The sequence below is a fragment of the Colobus angolensis genome, unplaced genomic scaffold, assembly GCF_000951035.1.
Source record: "Colobus angolensis palliatus isolate OR3802 unplaced genomic scaffold, Cang.pa_1.0 Scaffold65, whole genome shotgun sequence".
In the NCBI taxonomy this organism is placed as follows: Eukaryota; Metazoa; Chordata; class Mammalia; order Primates; family Cercopithecidae; genus Colobus; species Colobus angolensis.
The window spans coordinates 5,370,032-5,383,250 of record NW_012120154.1 but is presented as its reverse complement, the minus strand read 5'-3'; the positions used below and the strand labels follow the sequence as shown (position 1 = coordinate 5,383,250).

At 56.9% G+C, this 13,219-nt stretch overlaps 1 protein-coding gene across 2 annotated transcripts in view; it reads right to left on the bottom strand.

Annotated features, from left to right (window-relative positions):
- Positions 1-585: 585 nt before the first annotated feature.
- MYH9 (myosin, heavy chain 9, non-muscle) overlaps positions 586-13,219 on the bottom strand; it is a 107,012-nt gene continuing 94,378 nt past the window's right edge. For both annotated transcript variants that reach the window (XM_011964318.1, XM_011964319.1), the window contains 16 exons: positions 12,739-12,951; positions 12,141-12,285; positions 11,303-11,509; positions 10,970-11,074; positions 10,536-10,688; positions 9,179-9,427; positions 7,862-8,074; positions 7,504-7,716; positions 7,047-7,208; positions 5,876-6,004; positions 5,031-5,119; positions 4,824-4,947; positions 4,293-4,501; positions 3,574-3,682; positions 3,264-3,436; positions 586-2,088 (listed from right to left, as the gene is read on the bottom strand). In XM_011964318.1, the coding sequence (XP_011819708.1) occupies positions 1,971-2,088; positions 3,264-3,436; positions 3,574-3,682; positions 4,293-4,501; positions 4,824-4,947; positions 5,031-5,119; positions 5,876-6,004; positions 7,047-7,208; positions 7,504-7,716; positions 7,862-8,074; positions 9,179-9,427; positions 10,536-10,688; positions 10,970-11,074; positions 11,303-11,509; positions 12,141-12,285; positions 12,739-12,951 (2,611 nt within the window). In that variant the 3' untranslated portion in view covers positions 586-1,970. The remainder of the gene's footprint in view (positions 2,089-3,263; positions 3,437-3,573; positions 3,683-4,292; positions 4,502-4,823; positions 4,948-5,030; positions 5,120-5,875; positions 6,005-7,046; positions 7,209-7,503; positions 7,717-7,861; positions 8,075-9,178; positions 9,428-10,535; positions 10,689-10,969; positions 11,075-11,302; positions 11,510-12,140; positions 12,286-12,738; positions 12,952-13,219) is intronic.

Here is a 13,219-nt window from a genome sequence, read left to right as displayed (position 1 = left end):
GTTTTGCCAAAAAGTAGCCACCTCCTTAAGCTGACCCAGATAGTGTCCACTTTTTTCAAATTATTTTTTATTTATTTATTTTTTTGAGACAGAGCCTCACTCTGTCGCCCAGGTTGGAGTGCAGTGCCACAAATCTCCGCTCACTGCAACCTCTGCCTCCCGGGTTCAAGCGATTCTCCTGCCTCGGCCTCCAGAGTAGTTGGGATTACAGGCACGCACCACCACGCCCAGCTAATTTTTTTGTATTTTTAGTAGAGATAGGATTTCGCCATGTTGGCCAGGCTGGTCTTGAACTCCTGATCTCAGGTGATCCCTCGGCCTCAGCCTCCCAAGTGCTGGGATTACAGGCGTGAGCCACCATACCCGGCCTTGAACCAAGGTTTCTAAGATGCTCTTAGCTTCCTTGGATATGGCCTAGCACACCTTTCCATCTTATCTTTTCTGCACAATCGCCCACAGCTAGCCCAGCCTCCGCCTCAGCCAGCCTGGCTCCCTGACGATGCAGAGCTGGCACTGGCTGCAGAAGCCAGGCCCAGTCCTGTCCAGGGCCCCCTGGATGCAGACAAACGCTACAGACACGGCTCGTAGCACATGGTTCTCTTTATTGTGATGCTCAGTGGAAATCATCTGTAAACCAGCTTACTGTAGTGGTGACAGCTGCAACACATGCTAAGGCACTTTTATTATATAAAAAAGGGGTGGGGTGAGAGTTTCACTCACTCCTTTGTGACAGCAACTGGGACCTGAATTCAGAGCTTTGTAGGCATTACGCAGCTTTTATATCGCTTCATGATTTCAGAGTTTGTTTCCTTTAAAAAAAAAAAAAAAATGCCTTCTTGCCGTAAGTCTCAATGCAGCATATACAAAAGTTAGGAATACAAATTCGGCAACCAGTGTAGACCAGTGAGGACGAGCTAACTCTCTTATAAACAAAGGCAGTGAGAAAGACTCAGAATTTTATCATTTATTACGAGAAAGGGGAAAAAAAGAAAACCTTGTTTTGCTTTCAAAAATATCTGTGCAGGTGGCAGGTTTTTAAACTATACTGAGTCAACGGTGCAGGTAAACTACCCTCGGGCCCAGTCCTAGAGTAGACACAAGATCGCCTGGGAGGGCTGCTGGCCCCTCTAACGCTCTGGCTGTCATACTTGGGACAAGTCCCTTAACCATTAAATATATTTGGTCCCCAAAAGTGTTGGGAGAAGCCACTGGAAGGCTGCTGGCCTTTCCAGTTTGACCCGACAGCCTTGCTGTGGCAGAGGCAGGCTGTCCTCGGTAAAGGAGGGGAGGGGGCATTGCACTTGAGACATTTTAGAATCGGGAGGGAGACAGTGGACAGTGGCGCTGCCCGGGACAGGGTGGGGAGGAATCCACTCCTCCCCCCACCCCAGCATTCTGTGCCCTGCACAGAGGTGGAGCCCCAGGGCCTGCTCCTTCCGGACCGCCCAGAGCCACGGGAGTGGGAGGCCCAAGGGGCAGAGGTGTGTGAGGTCACCACGTGTGATTGCCAACAGCAAAGAAACGAGGAGTGGGGGCGCTGGTGGCAGAGGTCAGGGAGGCTGACGACTGCGCGGGGTCCGACTACCAAAACGCCTTCAGTCTGAAGAAAAATAGATTCATAGAAAACTCTGGCCCCTCCCCGGGGGCCTGCCCTCCTCGCCTCAACATCTTGTGCTTTTTGGCAAGAGAGGGCTGAGGAGCCTGCTGGTCGCTCTCTGCCCGGGCCCGGGCCCTGTCTCTTTGGTATCAGATTCTGAGCGGCGGAGGGAGCTGGAAGGGGATGCAGCAGAGGAAGCCAAATGCCCTCAACAACGCCTGGAGGGAAACAGGATGGGGGGACGGGGCTGAGGGCAGGGGGAGGCGCGTTCACAGCAGACCCAAGAAGGTGGGGAGAGGCCTGCTGCAGGGTCTGGGAAGAGGAGGCTGTGGTGTCCGTCTGTCCATCCATCTCAGGCTGCAGGAGAAGAGGCTTATTCGGCAGGTTTGGCCTCAGCCCCATCCGCTTTGCCATCCACCTCCTCGTCAGAACCATCGCCGGCGCCTTTCCGGGCCATTCGGCGGGGCATGACAAACGGCAGGTCCCCGCGCCTGGGGGCAGAGGCAGAGGCAGAGGGTCAGTGGGCAGGGACAGGCCAGGGGCGGCCGCAGCACAGCACACACATCTCAAAGTGAATTCGAGAGGGAAACCAGGCGCCTGGCTGCTCCCACCAGGAAGAAGCAAGGCGGAGCCTTGGGAGCCACAGGTGAGCTGGATAGGACCGCTCTCAGGAAAGCAGGCAAAGCTTCCCGCAAAATGTTTAGGTGTCAGACATCTTCACACACAACCGTAGCACAAAAACAGTTCAGGCAACAGGACCAATTACAACAGGAAAGGCACAAAAGTGTACAATACCACTCTCTGTTGCAACTTCTATAAAACCGATGAAACCAAGACAGGTAAACAGGTGTGCTTGTTCACACAGAGTACAAAGCCGGGCACCCTCTTTCTACCACATGGCAGAAAATGCATATCTAATACTGACTACTTATGCTTAAAAAAGGAGCGCCATGAAGGCCTGGCGCAGTGGCTCACGCTTATAATTTCAGCACTTTGGGAGGCTGAAGCCGGGGGGTCACCTGAGGTCAGGAGTTTGAGACCAGCCTGACCAACATGGTGAAACCCCATCTCTACTAAAAATACAAAAATCAGCCGGGCATGGTGGTGCATGCCTGTAATCTCGCTACTCCAGAGGCCGAGGGAGGACAATCACTTGAACCCAGGAGGAGGTTGCAGTGAGCCGAGACTGCACCACTGCACTCCAGTCTGGGCAACAAGTGCGAAAATCCATCTCAAAAAAAAAAAAAAAAACAAGATCCTCATGAGAAAGAGGTAATTCACTACTTGAGTGTTAACACTCCCTGGGAAATGCAAAGGAGCCTTTTTAACCTCTGTAGACACTGTTTATGAGGCCCGTATTCGTTTTGTAGATATTTATGAGGCACCTAATACGTGCCAGGACTGGGCCAGGTGGCCTCAAGCAACTTCCAATTCAAAAGACAACAGACTCTCAGGACAGGCTAGGAATAAACTGCCTAGAATTTACTGTGTGTTCAAAACACTAAGCTGGAGCCTCAAAGGCGAGAAGCCAGAAGGGGCAGAGATTGCTTTGTGCAGTCCTTTCTTGGTGTCATTTGTGCTTTGCTTGTGGGCTCTGGTTGAGGAACAAGCTACCTTTGGAGAGAAGTGCCGAGGCAAAGGGGTGGGTTGGGCGGTGGGGGCTCACCTGAGCTTGTTCTTGAGGGAGCTGACCTCGCGGTTCATGGCATCGGCCGTCTCGGTGGCGTCCTCCAGCTCGCGCTGCAGTTTCCGGCGGGAGGCGTTGGCCCGCTGGGCCTCCTCTTCGGCCTCCTCCAGCTGCCGCTTGAGCTGCTTCAGGCGGGTGGATGCCTTGTCGGCCTGTGGAGATGGACGTGTGGCCCGTGGCCCTGGTTAGGGGCTCTGGGCGTGCAGCCAGCCAGCCCCACTGCCCTGCCTGTTGCCCCATGTGCTGCCCAGCCCGGCTGCCCTTCTCACTGCCCCACCAGCGCCCGCACCTGGTCCTTGTACTGCTCGGCGTTCCTCCGCTCATCATCCACCTGCAGCAGCACATCCTTCAGCTTCTTCTCCGTCCGACGCACCTGTTTGCAGGCTGCCTGGCGCTCCCTGCATGACAGACAAGGTGGCTCAGAGGGAACACCCTCCTTCAGAGGGTCCAGCCAACAAACCCTAACATGGACCACCCATTCCCCGGGCCTCACTGGCATCTAGGGATCACCTAGGGAGGCCTTTGCTGGACACCTGTGTGTGCCCGGCTTCTTACGACGGGCACTGCAAAAAGCCCCATTTACAGATGGGGAAACGGGCGCAGGTAAGGGAAGTGACACACCTCAAAGGGCATCTGTGTAACTGGAAAAGAGGTTTGGGGGCCTGGCATAACCCCCATTCCCTCCAAGGAAGTCTCAGTCCTGCTGAGCCCACAGAACAACTGTCCTGGTGGGCAGGACCCCCCCTACCTCCTGCTCTGATTCACCCTCAGAGACAGTCACCAAAGCTCCTGGCTTTAGAGGTAGAACAGAGAATCCCATTCAAACCCCACAAGCTCCCCCAACCACCCACCCTGTGGAAGGGATGAGGGCCCCATCAGGAGGGAGGGAAACAGCCCCCAGGACTCAGGAGACAGAGGGCTGGTTGTGGCCCAGATTTGGGCAGGACTGCAGCGGGGCTGGAGTTTTGGGCAGGACGGCTGGGGCTGGGCTGGGTCAGGGGCACGCACTTGGTCTCGTTGTCCAGCTGCTCCTCCAGCTGTGCAATCTTGGCCTCGAGGGCAGTGATGGAGGCCTTGTACTTGGACTTGACAGTGCCCTCCATCTCCTGCAGCTTGACCTTGAGCTCCTTGTTCTGGCGCTCCAGCTGCTGCCGAGCATTCTCGTTCTTCTGGGCGTGGCTGCGCTCCAGGTTCAGGTCGGTGTTGATCTGGTCGATCTGCAGGAGGACGGCCAGTGACCTCGGGAAGGGCTGGGGCCCTGGCGGGATGGCACGCGCAGGGCCGGAGGAAGGTGGCAGCAGGATCTCACCAAACCCTTGGGGTCCAGAGTCTTGGGTCTCCCAGAAGAGGGAGGATTAGAAACTTCTGAACACCCAACACAGAAGCCAGAGGAGGATCTTTCACGTCCGGGTGCCTGGACATGTTCCCGTAAGCACCCGGGGAGCAGCTGGCACTTGGCCTGTGCTTCTGCCGGCTGGGTCTGAGGCCAGCTCTGCTGTGGTGGCTCGAGCCCAGGGTGGGAGAAAGCCTGGCACCCACCTGCAGGTTGGCCTTCTTCAGCCGGTCGTTGATGAGCTCCGTGTTGCCCTGCTCCTCCTCCAGCTCCTCCTCCAGCTGGGCGATGCGGGCCTCCAGACGCCGCTTCTCCTCCAACGCCAGGGCTCTGCAGGGTGGGCGGGAGAAGTGAGGGGCCTACCCCGGGGGCACACCTGGTCCTCTTCAATTCTGTCCCCTCACTCAGCTCACCCTTTGCCACTGCTGTTGGCGATCTCATCAGCCAGCTCATCCCGCTCTTGCTGGGCCTGGCGCTTGGCACGCTCCGCGGCTGCCAGTTCCTGCCACAAAGACCCAGAGTGTAACCTGAAGGCAGCCACAGCCCTGCAAGACCATCCTTCCCAGCCCCGGGCACCCTCCTCTCAAGCCCTTCCCCAGGCCCACCTCCCCCATGAAGCCCTTCCTCCAGAAACCCTCTAGCTCACAGGCTGGTGCCCCCCTGCAGTCATAGCTCAAGCACCATATGTTTCTAAAACTCTTACATTTAAGTGCTAGGAATCAAGCCAGGTGCCAGGGTGTGGCAATAAGAAGTGTCCTGGCCTAACCAGGGAGACCACGTGGACAGAGCCACTCGGTGCGGCCCCTCCCTGTTTGGGTCAGCCAGAGCCCGGAGTCAGCTCCGGAGGCCACAGGCAGATGGCTACACCCTGGTGGCACTCACAGCCAGCACATCACACTGCAGGGCACCCTCCAGACCCGGGAAACACTTCAGGACGGGCTCAGGTGCGACGGGCAGGGTGGCCGAGGGGACGCCCAGACCCCTTCTCACCAGGCACCATTCATAGCAGGAGGTGGTGGCAGCCACAAAGCCTCATCTCATGTGAGGGATGCCAGTTTCACACACACACACTCTCATCGTACCAGGGAGCCCCGCTATGTAACGGAACCCTGGAGGGAATCGTTTGTAACATGAGAGCCATCCCCAGCCAAATCCTGGAGCCCAGTCGGACCCTAGCCCTGTCCTCAACTGAAGGCCCCATGCTGCCACCTGCTGGCTGCAGGGCAGCGGTGCCACTCTCCACCGCAGCCCCACCCACCTCCTGCAACTGGATCATCTCAGCCTCCATGCTCTTCAGCTTCTTCTCGTTCTCTTTGGCCTGGGCCAGGATCTCCTCACGGGAGGCGCGGGTGTCATCCAGCTCACGCATGCAGTCCTTCATCTGGGCCTGGGGTGGGGACAGAGGCTTGGCACCTCACTCAGCTCCTTGGCCCTCCACCCCCACCCTCGTGGGTCACCTCGCCAACAGGGCTCAAGGCTGGTGCTCCGCTCGATGCTTTATTTAACCAACTAACCGTGGTGACAGGGCGAAAAGGCGACTAAAGATGAACATCTCTATGACCCACCCCATAATGCACACTTTGACAGTGTTGGTCACCGTGGACGTGAGCCCAAGCTGAGCTTCATTTCTACTTTCTGTCCCCTCCTGTGGGCCGGAAGCCGGTGCCCACGGTGCCACCCCTAATGTGCACCTGCTCCTCAAAACCAGTGCCCAGCCTACCGGGCCGTCCCCACCACAGGCAGGAAACACCTTTCCTTTTGTTATTCTCCTGTTATTTAACACTAAAGATCTTTGTCAAATAGCCTTTTTTTCCTTTTGCAGATAAATCCTAAATTGAGATTCCCCAAACCGACCACGCCAATAAAAAAAATGCCACCAGCAATCAGAGTATCTATGCCCACAACCTTGACCACAGAGAGGTTTTTAAGTTTTTGTGGGTCTTTTTTTTACACTTAAAAAAATTGTTTTTTAAACTAAGGTTATTCTTGTTACATGATATGGTGTATCAGAGCTGTTTTTACGTGTCAATTATTCTTTAATTATTGGTGAGGTAAAGATTTCCAAGTATGTGTCCCATACTCTGGGCTGCTGCTCAGAACCATCACCCCAGAGCCCAGAAGGCTGGAGGGTGTCAGGACCCGGCTGATTCTGGAAGTCTGCATTAAGTGAGACCTTCTCGAACTCCACCCATGTCTAGGCTTGTACTTGTTTGCTTCCGTGTTTTATGTACTCAGTCATTCACCGTTTTGCAAGTTTGCTGTTGGACTATCATGTTTCCACTCACCTCCGAGCCTCTGAGTCTCTGTCAGTGAGATGGGGCTGGAGGAGGCGCCACCCTGCCAGGTTCCCGCCCCAGGCCCTGGGCCTTCACATGTAGTTGGCTGGGTCAGGCCCCGCCCGCCTTCACCTGGGCCCCGCCTGCCCTCACCTGCAGCTTCCGCAGCTGTTTGATGGCTTCCTCCCGGTTCTTGTTGGCTGAGTCGATATGAGCCTCCAGGTCCTTCAGGTCCATCTCCAGCTTCTTCCGGGCAGCCACTGCCATCGAGCGCTGCTTCCTCTCATCCTCCAGCTCTGCCTCCATCTCCCGCACCTGGGGAAAGGAAAATCAACAGCTTGGGAAGCTGGACTCACTCAGAGACCCTGCCCTAGCTCTGAACTCAGGAGCCTCAGGCCAGTTCTGCAGGATCCATGGGGCCTTGGGGGGCCAGTGGGGATTACTGACCATAAGAACTCTAAGAAGGTGAGTCACTGAACCCCGAGACAGGGGGCTGGAAAGAAGGGATATGGGAGGGGAGCCGTGGTCAAGGGGCCCTAACATAATCCAAGTGGAAGGAGAGAACAGGGCAGCCTTGGGCACCCGTGGGGTAGCAGGAGGCCATGCACACCTGTCTGACCAGCTGCTTCTTCTTCTCCTCGCTCTGCTCGTCCCGACCCTGCAGATCCCGCTCGAACTGGGCCTTCATGGCCTGCAGGTTGACCTCCAGCCGCAGTTTGGCGTCTTCAGTGGCCTGCAGCTCATCCTCCAGCTCTTCCAGTTGCGTCTTCATCTCCTCCACCTGCTGCTCCAGGGCCCGCTTGGACTTCTCCAGCTCGTGGACCTGAGCCCCAGAGAACCCAAGTCAGGAGCAAAGGGACTGGCAGGTACCTGGGTCTGTGAGACCCGGAGTCTGTGCACACACCGACCCTCTGTGATGACCCCACTCGGGCCCCTCCCAAGACCTGGCTGCCAGGTCCAGCACTCACGCTCTTGCCCACGTCGTCCTTGGAGCTCATGAGGTCCTCCATCTCCGTGCGGAACTGCTTGTTGAGCCGCTCCAGCTCCGCCTTCTGCTCCATGGCTTCCTCCAGGGCCCGGGCCAGCGACAGCGCCTTGGTCTCCTTCTCTCGGGCCTCCGCCTCAGCCCGGTCGCGCTCCTCTGCGTACTTGGCAGAGATGGTCTTCTCCTCTGCCAGGAGCTGGGAAATAAGTGGGCACCATGAGGCTCAGCACCACAGGCTCAGAGCTACGGCCCCCGGCAGGGCAGAGCAGCTGGGCCTAAGCTCCCTGGGGAACGAGGAGCCCAGAGGCCACGGCGGAGAGGAGCAGGTCTAGGAAGCACAGGCCCGGGGCTGTGCCCGGGACAACACACACAGTTCTGTGCATCCTCATGACAGGATGACTGCTGACTGGGGCAGGCACTACTGCGAACGCCATGTCGTAACATCTGTTTAATTTTCATCACTTACTAATCGTGACCCTTTATGGCATGCTGTCCCTTCCATGAGAGCCCTCCAAACCTGTAAGAGCTTTGGTTCTCCTGAACCAAAGTTGGCATTTGGTTGGCATTTTTCACGGAGTGAATGCCAAGCTGGCTGCCAGGAAGCCTGAACCCCATTTGTGGTCTCCTCTAACGAAAGCTTCTGTGCCCTGGCATCTGTTCTCTGTGTGCACCCACCTGGCTCTATCCTATTTCCCCACCTTCCCTTCCTTTTGGCCCAAACCTTAATTATTCCATGGGTGGCTGACCATTTCCTAAAGGGCCAGATAGTACATTCTTTAGAGCATGCAGGTCCTACGGTCTCTGCAGCAATGGCTCAACCCCACTACCACAGCACAAAGCAACCAAAGACAACAGGAGAACGACGGGGTGTGGCTGTGTTCACTCCATCTTTCCCCGCGAAACACGGTGGGCTGCCCGGTGTCTTCCACTGTTCTGTCCCGCCCCCGAGTCCGCATCCCCCTCAGCTGCCCTCTGATATTTTGGAAAAGGAAGCGATATGAATGCATAAATAAATTGTTTAAAAGACAGTCAAACCACTTAATTATGGAAAATCTGAAAAACGTAAAAAACCACAGAGGAAAAATCACTCCTCAACCCATCGCGTGAAGACACCCTCTTCCACCGGCCTTCTCCCCGGGCCCCTCCACAAGCCACAGACCGGGGGGGGCCTCTAAGCGCTGCCCCGCACGGCCCTCCCCGGCAAGACCCTGAGGGAGCCCAGGCTTTCTCTGACGGGCCCTTCGTCTTGGACTCGGTGCTGGAAGAAGAAATACAAAGGATGGAGCCAGTGGCCACACACCTGGTCAAACTTCTTCTGCTTCTTCTCCAGGTTGCACGCGCTCTGGCGTTGATGGTCCAGGTCCACCAGCAGGTCATCCAGCTCCTGCTGCAGCCGCGTCTTGGTCTTCTCCAGCTTGTCGTAGGCGGCCACCTTCTCCTCGTGTCGCTGGCTCAGGCCCTCCAGGTCCTTCTGGAGCTTCCTCTTCACCTCCTCAGCGGTTTCCAGGCACCCTACACTGTCCTCCATCTTCTTCTTCATGTCGGCCACCTGGGCAGGAGCCAGGAGTAAGCAGACGCCCGAGATGGCACCTGCTCAGATGGCACACCTGTCCCTGGGACAGCTGGGAGCCTGCCTGCCTCACCGCGGAAGGGGCACCAGGGATCCGCCCAGTTATGAAACCACCTCCCCCAGTCACTTCCCTCTCCACGGGGGCGAGACAAATGGAGCTTCTGCAAAGGGGCATCAGTCAACGATGTGAAGCCCGGGGGAGGCTGATCCCCAGGCCCGCTGTGGGGGCTCCCAGCCCTCATCCACACCAAGCCTCTCGCTCTACGGAGACCGCTCCCAGAGAGCAGGGCCAGTGCCCTGTAGCGATGTCTGCGGGGTCCCCATCACCCAGCCCCATCCTTGCACTTGGAGATAAACCTGCAATCCCGCACACTCACGGGCTGCTCCCACCCTGACTGTGGAATGGACTCCCAGCCCTTCCCGAGCTGGCTCAGGCCTTCTGGCCTGGCACATGGAGGCCCAAGATAGGATCTAGAGCAGGAGCTCTGAATACATATTAGGCTACGGACCCCTTGGCAGTCTAGAGAGGCCTAGGGACTCCTTCTCATGACAATGTTTTAACAGGCATTAAATAAACATATGGGATCACCAAGGCAACCAGTACAGAAAAATGCAGTGTTCACATATTCTAAAAAACCGTGGCTCGGGAAGCCACACGCTGCTAGGTAGCACATCAGACGGCAAACTCAGCGCAGGCCTGGGAACCACGAGGCCAAGGAGCTCGGCTGCAACCCTGACAGGGTCACTGGCCATTTCTACAGGTGACGAGGGTGCAGGGACTGCCACCACCGTGGTTTGCTGCCTACATCCACAATGGAAACAATGCTGAATTTCAGCTAAAGACTGGTGAAAATAAAGGTGTAAAATAGTGAAAACAGTGGTGTCCCCCATCTAAGTCCACAGATCCCTGGATCCCTCTCCTAGGGACTCAGGCTGAGAGCCCTGATGTGGAGAGCAGGGGGGCCTCCCTGGGGAGAGCAGCAATGGGCTGGCCCAGTGGGCAGGGCTGTCCTGCAGTACCCAGGCCAGTGCCCGGCCAGCAGCTCCCCAGCCTGCAGAGTCGGGCCGGTTCCCCAGGCCTCCAAACCTGGGCATGGAGAGTGGCGATCTGCTTCTCCAGGTTGTGCTTGGCCTCCTCCTCCTCCTCCAGCTGCTCCCGGAAGGAATTCTTCTCGTCCTCCACCTGCTTGAGCTTGGTGCTCAGGCTCAGCTTCTGCCGGTTCTCCTCCTGCAGCAGCTCCTACTCGCAGGTTGAGAGGGGTGTGGGCGCTCAGGAGAGCAGTGTCTGAAACCCAGGAACTCCACACCCTTGAGGAGAGAGAGGAGCTGGTCCTGCTGATTTAGGAGATGGATGGCCACATAAAGACCTGATGGGAGCTAGAAGGACGCAGAGACCCACCCACAGGATGAAGGAGATGAAGGAGAGGATGGGCAGTCCGATGGGTTCTGGAGCTAATGTCGTGTGGACCCGGGGGCCTTCCTGGAGGAGTTCACCTTCTGGGAACCTGGCACCACCCTTACCTGAGTGTCCTGCAGCTGGGACTCCAGCGCGGAGAAGTCCTTGGTGAGCTTGCTGGACTTGCTGTCGGACTGGCTGAGAAGCCCGGTCACGTTGTCCAGCTCCACCTGCACCGGGCGGGGAGACGCAAAGGACCATGGACCCAGCCCCACCGCTCCTGCCCCACCTCAGCTCCTTTACGTAAAGCTGGACCTGAGTCACAAGCTGAAGCGTGAGGGTCTGAGGAGCCAGTTTGAGAAGAGAGAGAGACACAGAGCACACATGCACCTGGGGGTCTGGGCCACGACTGCTGCTGGCGCCCACTGCCCGCGCCAGGGTCCCGGCGGAGGCCTCACCTGCAGCTTGGTGACCTTGTCGGCCAGCTCCGTGCGCACGCGCTCTCCCTCGTTGAACTTGACCTGCAGCTCCTGCAGCTGCGCCTCCACTTTCTTGCGCTTGTGCTCCGAGTCCCCTTTGCCCTGCAGCAGCACCTTCACCTCGTTGGCCAGCTCCCCCCGCTCATTCTCCAGGGTCTGCTTTGCCTTTTCGAGGTTGGCTTTCACCTGGCGGGGAAGAAAGCAAAGGCGTGAGTGGCGGCCTCCTGACACAAGGCTGGCTGGTCTATCATCACTGGACTCTAGATCCAGACATCGCTGCTTCTGCAGCCCTGACGACGATGCGCCTGAGTCCTGGACTCAGAAGACTCAGGCCTCATCTGTCTTGTCCTCTTCTCTCTTGGCTGGTGGGTGACACTTGGCTCCTGTCTTCACTGCTTAGGACCTCAGCTTCCCCATCTCTAAAATAATACCTGCCCAGCCTTCTGCCCTGGGTAGAGGCCAGGTTCTAGGGCACGGCACTGGCGTTGCAGATGTTAGCAATATTTATGATGCAATGAGGGGAACTATAATTGTTTGTAGTTAGACTTCCAATAAAGCCTGTCTGAAGTCTGATGTTCAAAGTAACGACGTAACGTTTTCACCCTCACGTAACCACATGAGACAGACCTATCATAGTCTTCCCTTGTGAACAGGGAAACTGAGGCACAAGTCACAAAATCCCTAAGACGGGGAGCCTGGCCTCAGAACCAGGCAGTTGAGTTGGATCCTGCAGCTGCTCTGCAGGACCGATTCGGATTCTGTGGGCCCAGCACGGGGAACCCTGCCTTCCCGCTGCGGTCTCAGGGAGGCTCCGCACCCGCTTCGTCTGCTCCAGCTGCTCCGCCAGCTCCTCCACGGCCTGCGAGTGCTTCTGCCTCATCTCCTGGATCTGGGCCTCGTGGGTCTTGGCCTCCTCCTCCAAGGTCTTCTTCAGGATGTTCACTTCCTGCTCACGTTTCGACCTGGACAGAGAAATCCCCTCAGAGTGGAGGCTGGGAGTGCTGGAGCGTGGCTGTCCCTGGGGCTCTTCCCTGACCAAAGAGAGGCCTGGCCAGGGCACAGGCACTCCAGGCAGCTTTTCTACCCATCGGCTCCTCCTGACCATCTATCCCATGGGCCAGCCTGAGAGACGCACTGCGAGAGGCTTCTGTAGCTTTTCAGCTTTAACGCCCACCCTTGCCTCACCCCCAACTTTGAGTCAGGTTCTTCAACAGGCTTTCTACTCTGTAGAGAGAAACCACTGAGGAACCAGCAGCTTCCATGCCTGCTGGTGCATAACAGGGCCACAGGGCTTGTGTACGTATGTGTGTGTGTGTGTGTGTGCGCGCGCGCACAGAGGCCCCGGGTCCATGTCTCCAAGCCAAGGCCCCCGTGGCTGCCCTCCCCATCCCCAGGAACTTGGTCCCAGGGCACACCTGAGCTCCTGCTGGGCAGCTGTGGTATCCAGCGTGTCCTCCAACTCTGTTTTCAGCGCCTCTAGCTCTTCCCCAAGGTCCCGTTTCTGCTTCTCAGCTTTATTTCTGGAAGCACGCTCAGACTCCAGGTCTTCCTGGAGTTCCGAGATCTGAGATTCCAGCTCCCGGATCTTCTTGAGGGCCATGTTCTTCTGGGCAGCTTCTTCTTCCACTCTGCCAAAGCGACCAGCAACATCAGTATAAGGTCAGTTTCACCTCCAAGGAGCAGAGTTTGCGGGACAGGCCTGAGAGAGGTGCAGCAGCCAAAGCTGCCTCTGGTGGTCACAATCACGGCACTTGGGTGGCTCTCAGCAGAAACAACATCTGAGGCAACCAGACTGAAGGGCAACACCCCTCTGAGAACTAGAAAACCTCAGAGAGGAATCGTTTCAACTTCCAAAGTAAGATTCACTGCTTCAAATATTTTTAAAAGTCAAATGAT